The sequence below is a fragment of the Hyla sarda genome, chromosome 2 (genome assembly GCF_029499605.1).
Source record: "Hyla sarda isolate aHylSar1 chromosome 2, aHylSar1.hap1, whole genome shotgun sequence".
NCBI lineage: Eukaryota > Metazoa > Chordata > Amphibia > Anura > Hylidae > Hyla > Hyla sarda.
In genome coordinates this window covers 165,304,013-165,321,702 of record NC_079190.1, presented here as the reverse complement: position 1 = coordinate 165,321,702, position 17,690 = coordinate 165,304,013, and the positions used below count along the sequence as shown (strand labels likewise).

The 17,690-nt window shown below is 41.6% G+C and overlaps 2 protein-coding genes and 1 long non-coding RNA gene across 8 annotated transcripts in view; 2 read left to right on the top strand and 1 right to left on the bottom strand.

Annotated features, from left to right (window-relative positions):
* LOC130355506 (uncharacterized) overlaps positions 1-17,690 on the top strand; it is a 289,775-nt gene that overhangs the window by 112,068 nt on the left and 160,017 nt on the right. The gene's annotated exons all lie outside the window — the stretch shown is intronic.
* BIVM (basic, immunoglobulin-like variable motif containing) overlaps positions 1-17,690 on the top strand; it is a 189,061-nt gene that overhangs the window by 11,354 nt on the left and 160,017 nt on the right. The window contains exon 1 of one of the 2 annotated variants that reach the window (XM_056555704.1): positions 9,364-9,385. The exons of the other annotated variant lie outside the window; for it this stretch is intronic. The gene's annotated coding sequence lies outside the window, so the exon portion shown is untranslated. Of the gene's footprint in view, positions 1-9,363; positions 9,386-17,690 lie in introns of those variants that run through there. 2 annotated transcript variants of the gene reach the window in all.
* The window catches only part of POGLUT2 (protein O-glucosyltransferase 2), an 86,664-nt gene that overhangs the window by 31,876 nt on the left and 37,098 nt on the right, over positions 1-17,690 (bottom strand). For 4 of the 5 annotated variants that reach the window (XM_056555709.1, XM_056555710.1, XM_056555708.1 and 1 more), the window contains 3 exons: positions 16,310-16,547; positions 9,399-9,608; positions 696-785 (listed from right to left, as the gene is read on the bottom strand). In XM_056555709.1, coding sequence (XP_056411684.1) covers positions 696-785; positions 9,399-9,608; positions 16,310-16,547 — 538 coding nt within the window. Of the gene's footprint in view, positions 1-695; positions 786-9,398; positions 9,609-12,103; positions 12,144-14,244; positions 14,351-16,309; positions 16,548-17,690 lie in introns of those variants that run through there. The other variant, XM_056555711.1, reaches the window with a different exon arrangement.

The following is a 17,690-nucleotide window of genomic DNA, read 5'->3' as shown; positions in this document are numbered from 1 at the left end:
AACTTCAACAGGGACAATTCTCGTGGCTCTTCACAGATCAGAAGATGGTCTAATAAAATGACCTACTAAATCAAGTTTTTAAAGAATTTTCGCTAATGTTTCTTTCTAATTCTCCATTTTACTTTTTTTATTTTAAAATAATCCTGAAATTGTGCAATTTTAACTTTAGCCACTAGGCTCTAGAGGTACTAAGGCTGCCATAGTTTTTGAGACTTAAATGCACCTAAAAATGTTGCGCAGGAGATATACCAAAACCTCCTAAACTACAAGTTATGTAGCAAAAGCTGGATTCAAACATAGTTTTTTTAGCACATATTTTCCTGTGTATAATCTACAATCTGTGCCCTGTTATTTTCAATTGGAATAGGTGTTACAATTCACAATGTAAATTGTGGCTTGTATTTTTTTTAAGCATGCACTGGAAAAAGTGACAGCTAGTAAAATATGTCTCTGAGATTTGAGGCTACTCTTGGAATTTATGTCACATACTGGATGCCAAGTTTCTTCTGGGAAAAATATACATCATGTGAACATGTCACCTTCTTCGCATGCCAACAGTAATATAATATAACTGCCATATACAGGTAATATGGCATTAAAAAGGGGAAAGCCCCATAAAACTGGTTATCAGACCAAATGCTATTAAGTTACCAAATGTTATAGTAGAAGTATGGCAAAACAAAAATGCAACTTACTTGTAAAAGCTTAAAATAGTAGCAGAAAATATGATCACCCATTAAGCTGTTTCTTGCAAACTCTTGTCCAGCCACTGCAATTTTTTTAGCCTTTAAATAAATATATGAATAAATTAAGTAAAATATAAAGTATAAATACACATCAACAGATATGAATGCAAATACATAAAAAAAAAAACTATGCAAATAAAAATGTATAAATGAATTAAAGCAGTAATGCATATCACTAGGTAGTGCATGGTACTTATGTGTTGCTGAGGACACTAAACCTAAAAAGAGGGAAGGTTTAGCTTTATGGACATTACTAGAATCAAAATAGGGTATATATATATGTTGTATTTTTATCCCACTGGAAACAAACAAACAGATTTTTAAGTGCCTAACAATTAATTGGGTTCCAGAGGAAGGGTAAATCCCATTGCTGGCATTCCAGTGATAAGCAGGGGACACATCCAACAAGCCCTCATCCACACTGAAAAATAAATGGGCACTGTCAGATTCAAAAACGTTTTATATGTTGTACATCTTGGCAGAACATTAACCTTTCTTAAAGGGTACCTCTCATCAAATAAACTTTTGATATATTTTAGATTAATGAATGTTGAATAACTTTCCAATAGCATGTTAATGAAAAATATGCTTCTTTCTATTGTATTTTTCCCGATCAGTCCTGTCAGCAAGCATTTCTGACTCATGCTGGAGTCCTAAACACTCAGAGCTGCCAGCCTGCTTTGTTCACAGCCAAACAGGCTGTGAACAAAGCAGGCTGGCAGCTCTGAGTGTTCTCCTTTGTGAACAAAGCAGACTGGCAGCTCGTAGTGTTTAGGACTCCAGCATGAGTCTGAAATGCTTGCTGCCAGGACTGGTAGGGAGACCCCTAGTGGTCATTTCTTCAAAGTGGAAAATTAAATAGAAAGAAGCATATTTTTTTAATAACATGCAATTGTAAAGTTATTCTGCATACATCAATCTATAATGTATCAAAAGTTTTTTTGATGAGAGGTACCCTTTAACCCCTTAAGGACTCAGCCCATTTTGGCCTTAAGGACTCAGACAATTTAATTTTTACGTTTTCATTTTTTCCTCCTCGCCTTCTAAAAATCATAACTCTTTTATATTTTCATCCACAGACTAGTATGAGGGCTTATTTTTTGCGTGACCAGTTGTCCTTTGTAATGACATCACTCATTATATCATAAAATGTATGGCGCAACCAAAAAACACTATTTTTTTGGGGAAATTAAAACGAAAAACGCAATTTTGCTAATTTTGGAAGGTTTTGTTTTCACGCCGTACAATTTATGGTAAAAATGACGTGTGTTCTTTATTCTTAGGGTCAATACGATTAAAATGATACCCATTATTATATACTTTTATATTATTGTTGCGCTTAAAAAAAATCACAAACTTTTTAACCAAATTAGTACGTTTATAATCCCTTTATTTTGATGACCTCTAACTTTTTTATTTTTCCGTATAAGTGGCGGTATGGGGGCTCATTTTTGGCGCCATGATCTGTACTTTTTTTTGATACCACATTTGCATATAAAAAACTTTTAATACACTTTTTATAATTTTTTTTTAATAAAATGTATTAAAAAAGTAGGAATTTTTGACATTTTTTATTTTTTTTCGTTCACGCCGTTCACCGTACGGGATCATTAACATTTTATTTTAATAGTTCGGACATTTACGCACGCGGCGATACCAAATATGTCTATAAAAAATGTTTTTTACGCTTTTTGGGGGTAAAATAGGAAAAAATGGACGTTTTACTTTTTTATTGGGGGAGGGGATTTTTCACTTTTTTTTTACTTTTACTTTTACATTTTTTTACATTTTTTTTTACACTTGAATAGTCCCCATAGGGGACTATTCATAGCAATACCATGATTGCTAATACTGATCTGTTCTATGTATAGGACATAGAACAGATCAGTATTATCGGTCATCTCCTGCTCTGGTCTGCTCGATCACAGACCAGAGCAGGAGACGCCGGGAGCCGCACGGAGGAAGGAGAGGGGACCTCCGTGCGGCGTTATGAATGATCGGATCCCCGCAGCAGCGCTGCGGGCGATCCGATCGTTCATTTAAATCGCGAACTCCCGCAGATGCCGGGATCTGTATTGATCCCGGCACCTGAGGGGTTAATGGCGGACGCCCGCGAGATCGGGGGCGTCGGCCATTGCCGGCGGGTCCCTGGCTGCGATCAGCAGCCGGGATCAGCCGCGCATGACACGGGCATCGCTCCGATGCCCGCGGTTATGCTTAGGACGTAAATGTACGTCCTGGTGCGTTAAGTACCACCTCACCAGGACGTACATTTACGTCCTGCGTCCTTAAGGGGTTAAGGAAATTTACTATCAGACAGGAGAGAGCACAGATGAGTACTAGCAGGCAGGAGAGAGCACAGAGGAGTACTATCAGGCAGGAGAGAGCACAGAGGAGTACTATCAGGCAGGAGAGAGCACAGATGAGTACTAGCATGCAGGAGAGAGCACAGAGGGTCCCCATCAGACAGGAGAGAGCACAGAGGAGTCCTATCAGACAGGCGAGAGCACAGAGGAGTACTATCAGACAGGAGAGAGCACAGAGGAGTACTATCAGACAGGAGAGAGAGCACAGAGGAGTCCTATCAGACAGGAGAGAGCACAAAGGAGTACTATCAGGCAGGAGAGAGCACAGATGAGTACTATCAGGCAGGAGAGAGCACAGAAGGTCCTATCAGACAGGAGAGAGCACAGCAGAGTACTATCAGACAGGAGAGAGCACAGAGGAGTACTATCAGACAGGAGAGAGCACAGATGAGTACTATCAGGCAGGAGAGAGCACAGGGGGTCCCATCAGACAGGAGAGAGCACAGAGGAGTCCTATCAGACAGGAGAGAGGACAGAGGAGTCCTATCAGACAGGAGAAAGCACAGAGGAGTCCCGTCAGACAGGAGAGAGCACAGAGGAGTCCTATCAGGCAGGAGAGAGCACAGAGGAGCACTATCAGACAGGAGAGAGCACAGAGGAGTCTTATCAGACAGGAGAGAGAGCACAGATGAGTCCTATCAGACAGGAGAGAGCACAGATGAGTACTATCAGGCAGGAGAGAGCACAGAAGGTCCTATCAGACAGGAGAGAGCACAGCAGAGTACTATCAGACAGGAGAGAGCACAGAGGAGTACTATCAGGCAGGAGAGAGCACAAATGAGTACTATCAGGCAGGAGAGAGCACAGATGAGTACTATCAGGCAGGAGAGAGCACAGATGAGTACTATCAGGCAGGAGAGAGCACAGAAGGTCCTATGAGACAGGAGAGAGCACAGAGGAGTACTATCAGACAGGAGAGAGCACAGATGAATACTATCAGGCAGGAGAGAGCACAGATGAGTACTATCAGGCAGGAGAGAGCACAGAAGGTCCTATGAGACAGGAGAGAGCACAGAGGAGTACTATCAGACAGGAGAGAGCACAGATGAGTAATATCAGGCAGGAGAGAGCACAGAGGGTCCCATCAGACAGGAGAGAGGACAGAGGAGTCCTATCAGACAGGAGAGAGCACAGAGAAGTCCTATCAGGCAGGAGAGAGCACAGAGGAGCACTATCAGACAGGAGAGAGCACAGAAGGTCCTATCAGACAGGAGAGAGCACAGAGGAGTACTATCAGACAGGAGAGAGCACAGATGAGTACTATCAGACAGGAGAGAGCACAGAGGGTCCCATTAGACAGGAGAGAGCATAGGAGTCCTTTCAGACAGAGAGAGAGCACTATCAGAGTAGTACTATCAGACAGGAGAGAGAGAGCACAGAGGAGTACTATCAAACAGGAGAGAGCCCAGAGGAGTCCCATAAGACAGGAGAGAGCACAGAGGAGTCCCATCAGACAGGAGAGAGCACAGAGGAGTAATATTAGACAAGAGAGAGCACAGCTGTGCTTCAAGGAAATCTGTCACCTGCACCAACCTGTCGGTACCCACAGATAGTACAGGTGACACTGATGACAACGGTGTTTACCTTGTCATGTTCTGTGGCGGGGATCTCCAGTAATCTTGGCCGTTAGTTCCAGCTCCGGGCACCAGACTTGAGGCACGGGTGGAGCTTAGTGATGTCATCACTGCGACAAGACCCAGCAGAGAGCAGCAGCGGCTTGGGGCATGAGCGGAGCTTAGTGACATCACTGCTCCTGCTCTCTGCTGGGTCCCGCTGCTAGAGAACAGCAGTGGTGACGTCACTAAGCTCCGCCCGTGCCCAAAGCCGGGTGCCCGGAGCTCGAGTTAACTGCCAAGATTACTGGAGATCCCCGCCACGGAATGGGGGAATGGGACAAAGTGAGTACCGCTGTTAAAATCAGTGTCACCTGCACTATCTGTCGATACCGACAGGTTAGTGCAGGTGACACTGGTGACAGATTTCCTTTCAGCTTGGACAAAGCCATGATTTCATTAAAAAAAAAAAAAAAAAAGGAAAAGGAAATGCTTTTTTCCTATAAAGTATATTAGAAAGGTTAATGTTTTCCAAGCGGTACAACATATAAAAAGTTTTTGAATCTGACAGAGCCTATTAAAGCTTATAAATTACCCATATAATTAAGTGCAGAATTTGGGTAGTGTACTGATAGAAGAGTTTCCAAAAGTAGTAAGTGGGTGGATTTTCTTTAAATGAACACTGTCTTTAACTCCTTAAAGAGTACCTGCCACCATCTCCATTGCTTTATATTATGTTGCTGGTATGTTGCCCTGCAGGCGTGACAGCAGCTGAAGCCTGCCAAGTAACACTTCCACCCTTCCATGGTGTCATGTTATGATAGGGCAATCCCCCCTCCTCCTCTCAGCACACACAAAGGATCTTGTAGGCCCCCCAAGCTGTCTCAGGTACACTCTCAAGTCTTTACACCTCAACATGAAGTAAGGGGCCGCCTGCCACAGGGGCTCATCTCACACTGTGCCCCAATATCCTGTCACTGGAGGTAACATGGGTTCCAGCAGTGATGTATTTTTCCTCCTGTCTCCTGTGGCCTGTGTGCCCTCACCAGGGGCCACCTGGACCCTAAGCTGCAGTGATGGACAGGTGACTGACAGATGTCCGTGCGTTCGGTGATTGGCATAGGGGTCCCTGAAATCCTCTCCTCTGGCGGGGAACGAGCAGTGAACAGTAAGCGCAGCAGCGCGCCCAGCAGTGCACGCAGCACTCCCTCCCACTTGTCTGATTGACAGGCAGAGAGCAGCGCTGTGCTAGTCAGGTGTCCCGGCAGTCTGAGATTTCGGACTTATGCCAGGCCAGCATGTAGGGAGACCCCTAGTGGTGGGTTTTTAAAACTAAAATTACACATGGAAATAAAAAAAAATTTTTAATCACATACATTTAGGAAGTTGTTGGGGATATATTAGTGTACAATATATAAAACCTTTTTTTGATGACAGGTAATCTTTTAGGATGCAGGACGTATATCTACGTCCTGCGCCGGCTCCCGATATGTGAAGCACGCTCAGGGGTTGAGCGTGCTTTATACACGGCAGGTCCCGGTTGCTATCAGCAACCAGGACCCGCGGCTAATACCAGACTTCGCCGATCGGGCTAATGCTGCAACCAAAATTTATCCCGGCATCTACAACAGGAGAAAACTGTTGCCGGTTAGCTCAGTAGGCTGTTCAGGACCATCTCAGTGAAATCGTGGCATCCCGAACAGCAGAGAGGACAGCAGGAGGCTTCTTGCCATGCTTCCCGCCATCCGATCATCGCTCTGCTGCTCCATGTCTGAGATCCAGGCTGGAGCAGCAGAGCACCGATAACACCGTAGCATAGCATTGATCAGTATCTGCAATGAAGGTATTTCATATCATAGTCCCCTATGGGGGCTATAGTATTGCAAAAAAGAAAGTCTAAAAAATTGTTAATAAATGTAATTTAACCCCTTCCATAATAAAAGTTTTAATCACCCCCCTTTTCCCCATTAAAAAAAAAAAATGTAAATAAAAATAAACATATGTGGTATCGCCACAAGCGTAAATGTCCGAACATATAATGTTAATTAAACTGCATGGTCAATGGCGTACACATAAAAAAAATTCCAAGTCCAAAATTGCATATTTTCGGTCACTTTGTATACCCCAAAAAAAATATAAAAATGTAATCAAAAAGTCCCATCAAAACAAAAATTATACCGATAAAAACTTCAGATCAAAGCGCAAAAAAAAAATGAGCCCTCATACATCTCTGTATATGGAAAAATAAAAAAGTAATAGGGGTCAGAAGATGACAATTTTACACATACTAATTTTGGTGCATGTAGTTTATTTTTTTTCAATTAGTAAAATAAAATAAAACTTATATAAATTAGGTATCCTTGTAACAGTATGGCCCTACAGAATAAAAGATACGGTATAATTTTTACCAAAAAGTGCACTGCATAGAATCGGAAGTCGCCAAACTTACAAAATGGCGTTTTTTTTCCAGTTTTGTCCCCCAAATATTTTTTTTCTGGTTTTGCCATAAATTTTGCGGTGAAATGGTTGATGTTATTATAAAGTACAATTGGTGGCACAAAAAATAAGCCCTCATATGGGTCTGTAGGTGCATAATTTAAAGCGTTATTATTTTTAGAGGATGATGGAGGAAAAAACTAAAATGCAAAAACTGAAAAACCCTGCATCCTTAAAATGGTTAAAACTAATTTTTTCAATAAAACTAATTCTTTTTAAATAAATTTTTCCACTCCTTATGGTAAATAAAAAATTGTTCTAATGTACTTAAGTTTTCTATGTTTTATTTGTGTTTTAAAAAACTGCCACTAGGTGTCTTCCTAGACGTCCAGAGCACATTTCCCCCTATCTCTTGCACAGACTTTGGACTCCTGCTGGCCTGGTAAAAGTCCAAAATCAGGAAATGCAGTCTGGAGTGCTGAGGTGTTTGTGTGTGCAGCCTTAGCCAATCATAGTTCATCTCACACTGAACTGCTCTGGGCTGTGTGTAGCAGAGTGAGGGAGGAAGTATTCCTCTGTATGGCTTCAGATGATGTCACGCCTGCTGGGGAATGCCCCTTCCCAGTCTGTGAGTTCTGACTGAGCAGAAAATACAGAGCAATATCAAGGTAGAAAACTAAAAAATAATATAAAATAAAGGCAGAGGGTGGTTTATCATGATGGGGAAGTGAACTGGGAGGATTATAAAATTTAATAAGATCATGACAGGTACTCTTTTAAGTGATCATTTTAGGAAATATTCCTAAAACTTTAGTTTAGTAGCTAATGTTATTTTATTATTAAAATATTTTATTATTTAATAAAACTGTCATCAGTTTTCTGCTTGCCAAACCACTAAAACAGTGATAGGTTACATTGTTACAACCATATTAGATTTACTCTGAAACATTTCAGCGTGTACTAAAACCAACCTTGCCCCTGACCTCAAGGTGTACCTTCTTCTTCTGTCCCCTCCTCTGATGGGCAAGAAGCACATCCCCCTGCAAGAACTCCTCCTGCATATTCTGTTAGCAGCAAAGACTTATATCCAAGTTTTGGAAGAGGACTGCTCCTCCCTCTCACCATGACCTTATGGCTCGCATACGCATCAGTTATTGTGATCTGCAGCCTCCCTGATCCTTCCTTCATTCTTACCCCCTTCCACCTCTCTCCCCCCCCCCCCCCCCCCCCAAGTGTTTCTTTCCTCTCTCTTCTTGTCATTTGTGTTGTCTGTTCTATGGGTGTTGTCTGGTGTATTCATTGTTTCCCTTATGTCAGTCGCCCTATTCATTATTGTTTGCTGTCTTTATATTGCTTAAAGCTCGATACACTTTCTGGTAATGTAACCATGTTTCATAGTGTTCTGTTGCATTTGTGCTTTGGTGTTGCTCGTGAGATTGATACAATTGCGCACATTCTGCATTATCCCTTTTTAAATTTATTACACTTATAAAAACATTTTCAAAAAAAATTTATTTAAAAAACTAAACAAATAAAACAACCTTGAATGGGGAAGATCTATCACTCAAGCCCAGATGGGTGGACCGCCCCAGTGATTTATAGCCTTGTTCCTCGATGGTATATTAACAATGATTTCTCTGAAATGCTGCAGTGTATCATAGTGGATCCTAGACTGTTGTAATATGGGAGCCCATGTCTGTTTCATGCTGCTCATTGTTCAGGCAACATGAAACTGATGACAAGTTCTCTCTAAGGGTGCATTCACACCACGTTTTAGCTATACGGGGTCCGGATCCGGCTGGGGGGGGAGTGAAAACCGGGTGCTCCCATATCCCTGCCGGACCCAGCCCTCTTCTTATTCATTTGAATGAGCCGACCGGAGTCAAACAGTGACTCCGGTCAGCTCATTTTTGCCCAGTATCCGGTTTTGTGACCGGACCTAAAACCGTAGTATACTACGGTTTTAGGTCCGGTCACAAAACCGCATAGGGGGCAAAAATGAGCCGACTAGAGTCCCTGTTTGACTCCGGTCGGCTCATTAAAGCAAATGGGTTTCAGAGCCAGTCTGGCTGGGGTATGGGAGCGCCCAGTTTTCCCGTCCCCCAGCCAGATCCAGCAGCCATAGGCTGCAATCGAGATGTGAATGCAGCCTAACAGGGGTTGAATCGATTGAAGTAGTAGTAGTTCTAGATCATAAACATTTAAATGTTTTGCTTTAAATATCTACAGGTTTACGAGAAAGAATAATTGGTACATGATATTATGCCTTTACTCACAAACCTAGGTATGTAACTTACCTCTTCATCATGATCTTTAACCCATTGGATTTTTTCAAGCAAATCACTGAGATCTTTCTTGAAAGGCACATAATGCTTCCAGGGCTGGAGTTCATTATAAAAGTGTTCATAGTAAATGGAATCTTGCTTAAGTATTACGCTGTTCCCAACAAGGAGATAAGGCATTCTGTACGCTGCCACTGTCCCATCAATAAGTATCTGATACTTGTACTGAATGATAGACAATAAAAAGAAAACAACAGATACTATACTACAACATATACTACAAGAAATATATAACACACTAAAAGTAGTGCACATTACATAGTGTGCAGGTATGTTCATATTATTTAGGGATTGCATTAGAGGATAAAAAGCAGTGAATTTCTATACCATGACAAAATCCATTTTTTTTGTTTGTTAAACTTTATCAATACATGTGCAGACAAAACTGTTTTTGTCTGGTGCTGAACAAATCTTTCAAGTTTGGGGAGGAAAGGCTGCTTTTGAAAAGGTGCGTTTCCCCAAAAGACCTAGATTTTAAGCATAAAAGATTTTTCTCTATATAACCTACAGAGCTGGTTAGTTACAAGTTCCTTGTATTTGGATCCATGCTTGTGCATAGTGTACAGTGCATTTACAGTACAAATACATTAGAACAAAAAAAGGTCATAAACCTGAGTGCAGTATGTTCCAATTGTACTTTATTGCAGCTATATTACATCCTTGAAAAGGTAGGGCTTGCATAAAAATACCTTGGGGTGTGGTAACAAATATTACAAACATAATGCATGTTCCTTTCTAATAACTTTTTATGAAGCTAATGTTATGGCATAATAAACAAAAGGGCATTACTTAATTATTTGAGTATAGCAAGGGTACTGTCCGATACTTAAAGGTTCAGGGGTTTTAGTGCCATTTACCTCTTTAATGGGGTTGTCCTGTTTCAAGAATTTATTTTCATACACCCTTAAAGGGGTACTCCACTGGAAAACATTTTTTTTCTAAATCAACTGGTGCCAGAAAGTTAAACAGATTTGTAAATTACTTCTATTTAAAAATCTTAATCATTCCAGTACTTATCAGTTGCTGTATACTCCACAGGAAGTTCTTTTCTTTTAGAATTTCCTTTCTGTCTAACCACAGTGCTCTCTGCTGACACCTCTGTCCATGTCAGGAACTGTCCAGAGCAGGAGAAAATCCCCATAGCAAACCTCTTCTGCTCTGGACAGTTCCAGACATGGACAGAGGTGTCAGCAGAGAGAACTGTGGTCAGACAGAAAAAGTCAAAAAGAAAAGAACTTCCTGTGGAGCATACAGCAGCTGATAAGTACTGAAAGGATTAAGATTTTTTTTTAATAGAAGCAATTTACTGTTTTAACTTTATGGCACCAGTTGATTTAAAAAAAAATGAAAAAATGTACCACTGTGGTACCCCTTTATGTTCATCAACATCCCAGAAAAACCTTTAATTCTTATTAACCCTGGCTGAGCTTAGTGTCTACCTGCCAGCTGATACCTGTTTAGGGACCACATGTCTTGATGTGGGAAAAATGGCGTTATGAGGCTAATAGTACCTAGCTGGCACAATTCAGAAACCATTCTCTAACAGCAAATACTTTTAACCAGTGTTTAACCTTCAGCCTAATAGACTAATTTCAAAGACAAGTAAACCCCTTACAGACTTTTCCTTAACTGAAGTAGCTGCAATAAAACCTATTTAAGATGACCCAAACTCACATAAAAAATAGTGCTTTATGGGAGTGGTCTTCTCAAAGAAAATGACCATTTTACATAATGCATAGTAGACTTAAAAGGGAACCATTCAGCAGATTTTAGCATATATAACACTTGACAATGTGTTAAATATGCTAAAATCATTATCCTCACCATCCCCAGGTGACGTTTTTGCCCCCAGGGATGGTGAAGAAGTAGTTCCCTGGGCAGGGACTTATGCTTACCAGCACCTGTTGCTACCCATTGCTCCGCCGTGGCCCCACCCCTTTGCTTGATTGACGGCTTTGCGTCATCGTTCTGCTCCCTGAGTAGACGGAGCAGAGCGGTGATGAGAGCTGTCAATCAAGTCGAGGGGACGGAACCATGGCCAGAGCGACGGGTGCTGGTAAGTATAAGTCCCCGCCCAGGGGACTACTTGCGGGATTTATAACTTAATATCTTCACTATCCCTGGGGGCAAAAACGCCCCCCGGGGATGGTGAAGATAATGATTTTAGCATATATAACGTATTGTCAAGCATTATATATGCTAAAAATCTGCTGATTGGTTCCCTTTAATATCAGTCACAACAAATCTGGTCTAGATAAGCGGTGATCTTCTCACTGAGGTGGTCTTAGAGGGGTTTCACTGTTTATCTTTTATTTGAAGAATATAATCACACTGTACAGTTTTAGTAGTGCAGAAAACTGTTGGCAGAAAGAGACACCATGGTCCTTCTAAAGGAAAAGTATCCAATAACATGGATTCTGAATCAAAAATGGCCACAAATGCTCTTAGTGCTTAGAAAGTTTCATCTACTTTGATTTGTATATCTAATAGCAAAGTTGAAAAAGTTTTACTGTGGATAAGAAGAGTGAGCGCCGAGCGCTCTCTGTGCACAAATTAGATCTGAAATGGGGACATTCCTTTTTATAGACCAACCTTGGTGACATTTACATAAGCAGGGCTGCTAAATGCTTCCCAAGTTTTGGCATCTCAGCTTGAAGTACCTGTTACTCCTGGAAGAATCACGAGTAAACAGCATGCATCCTAAGGACAACAATGTTGAGATGGTAATTTAATCAACATAGAAATGAGTTCCGCCTAATTGCAAGTGAATTGGATTTTCGATAGTTAATTTCCCAGCCCCCTGATTGCAGCACTGATGAACTGGAGAGCGCCAGACATGGCAGTGATAATAACCTCCCATTCAATGCTACAAAAGATACTCAATACTCAATGCTGCCCATAAAACCTCAAGCCGTTTAGACAGAAATCAGCCTTGGTGACTTGAGTTGCCACAAATACGTTGACAGATAAAATGATCTATGAGCACAGACTAGGCAGATATTCCCCTTATACTGATCTTTTCTATTATGACACAGCTTAAAGCATTTCGGCTAAAGAAGACTATATTGATCTATAAACGTCAGCAAACTCTGCTTTGACAACATAAAATGGAATTATGTGTTGCTTCAAGGAAGGGTAAATGATTCTTTTATTTTCCAAGAACCAATTTAGATTTATGGCTTGGGGAACAGAAGACAAGTTTTGTTTAGTCATTATTCTGGAGTTTGTGTTTAAATGCTTTCATGAAGGTCACTGACCCCAGAACTTTTCACATCTGACAGCTGAGACAATAGTATGATTCTCAAGGAGAAATCGGCACAAACAAACTCGCTTTTCAATTTAGATCTGTTTTTGCCTATGTTCTCTTCCTACATATACAAGATACCTCAACAACAATTGCATTTCTCAAGAGATGCTGTACTTTTCACCAAGATACTACCCTAGATGTGGAGTATAATTACTAAGCGTGAAAATAGGAGTCATCTCGTGATCTCTGCTGGCCAAGAGCTCCTTTTCCCTGTTACAATCAGCATTTAATAGGTTTTATAAGAATCCTTCACATTTCCCTATTAAAACCAAATTAACAGCTCATACCTAAGAACATGTACACCCCCAAGACCTACAGTATTGGGTATATTGTGTGCCTATCCCTCCAAAGGGAGCCGCAATTGTGAACTAAGACTGTTATGTTACAAGTCATGTTTAAGATTCAGATCCCTTAGTAGTCATTCTTCTAATCCTGTCTGGAACACATGGAAATACTTCTACGGAAAAATGACTGCTGGCTTTATATGTTTTAGTAATGTTGTTTTTTTAACTGAATCCAATGGAAAGAATAAATAAAAACTGAGGAAAACAACACAATTTGAACAAAAGGGAAAATTTGCAAGAGGATTATGTTGCTACCCATTGACTTCAATCTCTATATAGATGAATGGAACTGAACAGTCACAGACATTTCTGTAACAAATCTGCTGCATGTGAACATATCCTTACTTGGAAGTCAGTTTTCTGAGGACACTACATTTTTGCAGCTCATGTACGAGATGTTGACTCTTAGGGTATGTTCACATGGCGGAATATTTCCTATATGAAGTTAACATTGTGGTGACTGTCCTATTAATACAGCAGATTTTCCGTTGGAAATTCTGCCAAGTTAAGTCAATTGAAGTCAACGAGACTGACGGCCGTCCTGAATCTGTGTGTTGCAAGCAAGAAATGATGCAGTGTGACACCTGTTAAGTTAACTGCACTGTTAAGTTGTGGGGTGGCCCACAGTTGTGGGCTTTAAAACAGGGTTAGATACATTCCTAGAACAAAATAACATTAATGCATAGGCAGAAATATAGCATTACCTCCCCCTCATCCACCCACACCCCTTTTCTTCACCTCCTTAGTTGAACTTTGATTTTTTTCAACTGTACTAACTAACTGTCAAAAACAATCTATGGCCATTTTGTAGATAAGTACTCCATACTTCTGATGCAAGGCGTATACTGGTGTAAAAAAAGCGAACTTTATAATAAAACATTCAGCCAGGTTATGAGACAGCAAGTTTGTTTAGCAAACAATGCGTTAACTAATAAAACTGGATCTGTAGCATACACAGAATGGACACATCAGTCTATACGATCTAATAAATATAAGTAAGTATTGGAAAAATTCCTCCATCGTAAAAGAGGGCCAGTACAAGGTCATTATATGACACCGAACAACATTTCAAGTCAAGCCTTATCTGATTTATATCACGCATACAGTGACATAACTGTGCTATTGTGATTTATGAAGGAACTTTTCTTACTGTCAGTTGCCGATCTTACAACAAAATTCTCTGTCTGTAAAGGGTTTAAACCGGTTACCAGGACACATTCTGTATGTCCCAATGCTGCTTTCTCTAGAGAACTGTTCTGTTGAGAGAGTTTTAAGAGTTCTACTGACCAAAGTCTCCATTGTGTAAATGCAATAAGTACCTTCATACAACTCTAAGCTTCCTCTTCACGTATCACGAGTTGTGCAGCTGATAATTGTTATACTACATCTCTATTAAGATAAACCAAGATGACGCTGTCTTTTATAGCAAAAGTCTTATACTATCAGATTATACATCTATTTTTATAACTACTATAAAGATAATACAGTCACCTTTAGAAAATGTAGATAAATCTCTAGATAGGAATGGTGTAGGTTTTACTATTACATTTGCACAAGCAAAGGTAGAAAAATCTTTAAATTGAGTGAGAGCTAAGGCAAAAGTGAAAACTTAATAAATTCAAGTTATTCTACGTATCATGTCGAGGCAATCTGATAAATTTAACAAAAATTCTAGGGTTCCTGGTAGAGGACAGGACAGTCTTTTCACAGCCTAGAAAATTATGTCAACTATCTACATTATAAAGAGAAGAATAGTGAAGGTAAATATATAGAAGCTTTATAACCAAGCTGGATGCCTATAATGATTGTGGAGCTTTAAAGGGGTTGTTCAGCAAAAGAAACAACCTGTGTAAGGTGTCAAAAAGAAAAATTAAGCACTATGGCGAATAATAACATTATATTAGTAAGTTGCTTTATTATACTTTTTGACACCATACTCAGGTTGTTTCTTTTATCATACAACTCCTTTAATGGCCTATTGCTGCAGGTCCAATTTCCAGTTACCGTATTTATCGGGGTATACCACGCACCGGCCTATAACACACACCCTCATTTTACCAAGGATATTTGGGTAAAAAAAGTTTTTCACCCAAATAGCCTTGGTAAAATGAGGGTGCGTGTGTGTGCATGCGTATACCCTGCTACACTGTTTCTGACCGCGCAGAAGCCCCCAGGAAAGGCAGGGGGAGAGAGGCCGTCGCTACCCGCTTCTCTCCCCCTGCCTTTCCTGGGGTCTAGAGCCCTGCTGCCACCGCTTCTTTCCCGCTGGCTATCTGCGCCGCTGCCCGTTCTCTCCCCCTGACTATCGGTGCCGGCGCCGCTGCCCCTTTGCCTCCCCATCCCCGGTTGTATAATTACCTGTTGCCGGGGTCGGGTCCGCGCTGCTACCTCCTGTGTGCGTCCCCTGCGTCGTTGCTATGCACTGCACGGCATGGCGCAATGACGAGTGACGTCATTGCGTCTCGCAGCGCATAGCAACGACTCAGGGGACGCACACCGGAGGCCTGAAGCAGCGCGGACCCGACCTCGGCAACAGGTAATTAGACAACCGGAGATGGGGGGGAGGCAACGGGGCAGCGGCGCCGCTGCCCCTTCTCTCCCCCTGTCAGTCGGCGCTGCTGCCCCATTGCCGGCGCCGCTTCTCTTCCCCTGGCTATCGGCGCCGGCAATGGGGCAGCGGCACCAATAGCCAGGGGGAGGGAACGTCAGCGGCACCGATAGCCAGGGGGAGAGAAGGGCCGGCAGCAGGGCTCTAGACCCCAGGACAGGCAGGGGCAGAGAGGCCGGCAGCGACTGCAGGTCTCTGCACCTGCAAAGCCGCTGCTGTTCATTGATTTAAAGCGCCCGCTTTAAATCATTGAACTGCAGCGGCTTATCGGCGTATAACACGCAGGTAGACTTTAGGCTAAAAATTTTAGCCTAAGAAGTGCATGTTATATGGGAGGCTACAGCCAGCCATGATTTTTCCCTGCAGCCGCCTATAGAGGAGAAACATAGTACTGTATTACATGTTGGCAGTTCACTGAAATCTGTTATTAAAGGACCCCATGTCTGCCCGAACAGTAGCCACTCTTATCAAGCAGCTCTTGGTTTTGGGTCACAAAGGTGAGTCCTTAGCTAGGGAGTGGCTACTGTTCGGGCAGACATGAGGTAAGGACAGGGAGAAGGTTGTCTCAGAATGGCAACTTTAATGATGCTTACTAAAAGTTACCTACCTTAAAGAAATCAAAAAATGGTATGGGTTGCACAATTGGACCATAGAGGTTCTCGTCATGTTTAAAGAAAAAGAAGTGTGTAAAAGCAGCATCTATCATGTCTGGATGTTTCATGCCCATTTTCACCAGTTCAAGTCTCTCCTTACAGCTGTCACGTCCTCTCCAAAAGGCGGTGTTTTTCTTCTCCTCCCATTTTGGGCCAGTGTTTGCCTGGACAGACATCATGTCTAGACTTACCCTAGGGAGATAATATGAGGATATTTTGCCATTAGGATACAATTTGAGAACCATCCTGGCATTTGTGAGATTTAGACAAATTGGAAACAGACCTTTACAAAATCAATTCACACCACTGTAGTCTTTTCTGTAAATTGGTGAATTACATTTAACTGGGATACTAGTGATTTGGTTTGATTTATTTTCCATTTCTTAAAGGGGTACTCCATTAACCAGCGTTCGGAATATTTAGTGCCGAACGCTGTGTGCGCGCTGCACGGGTCGGCCACGTCCCCTCGTGTCGTCAGGACACGCCCACTAATGCAAGGCTATGCGAGGGGGACCGTGGCGTCCGCCACGCCCCCTGCCATAGACTTGCATTGAGGGGGTGTGGCTGACACCCGCAGTGCGCACACAGCATTCGGAACTAAATGCTGGCCAGTGGAGTACCCCTTTAAGGACCTTTTACAGGAGGTGATCACCATCCAGTGTAAACATGCCCATCAATCCAATGACAGACAGTAAAAGGATTATCATTCATTGTATCATTAATGCTTCATACAAAGCCCTCAGAAATCACTGGAGCATGAAGATGAAAGTAAACCAGTGCAGACGGACTTGCAATACCCATGCTGACTATGGTTTATTCAAGTTTTGTACCCTAAGACCCATTTCTGGTGAGCATAATGTGGGTGCATTTCTGCACCAATATAACAAGCACATATCCTGGATTTAAGACGGATCCAATGACCAGTATCATAGGATACATATTAGAAGCCATATTATGCTCGTCTGCTGGTGGGTTATAACCGGTTCCTTTTCCATAATGGATAGTTATTTATTTGTCTATTATAATTTTATTATAATAAGTGGATGTAGCCCAGAGGCTCAATATTACTCTACAAAAAGATCGGTTAAACACATTCAATCCAATGCAGTCATTACATAGCCCAAGCTAACAAAACGGTTTCATTCACTGGTGTTTAATGTAAACATTTGAGTGTGGAGGCACTAAAACAAAAACATAATAAAAAGATACAGATGGCAATAGAAAATCTGTTCACGTTAGTTAGTCTTTACATAACAGTAAATGCTTTATAACAATGTTTTATTGTCTGATATATTCTGAATAATTTACTTCTAAAAAGCAAATAATCAAAAGAGT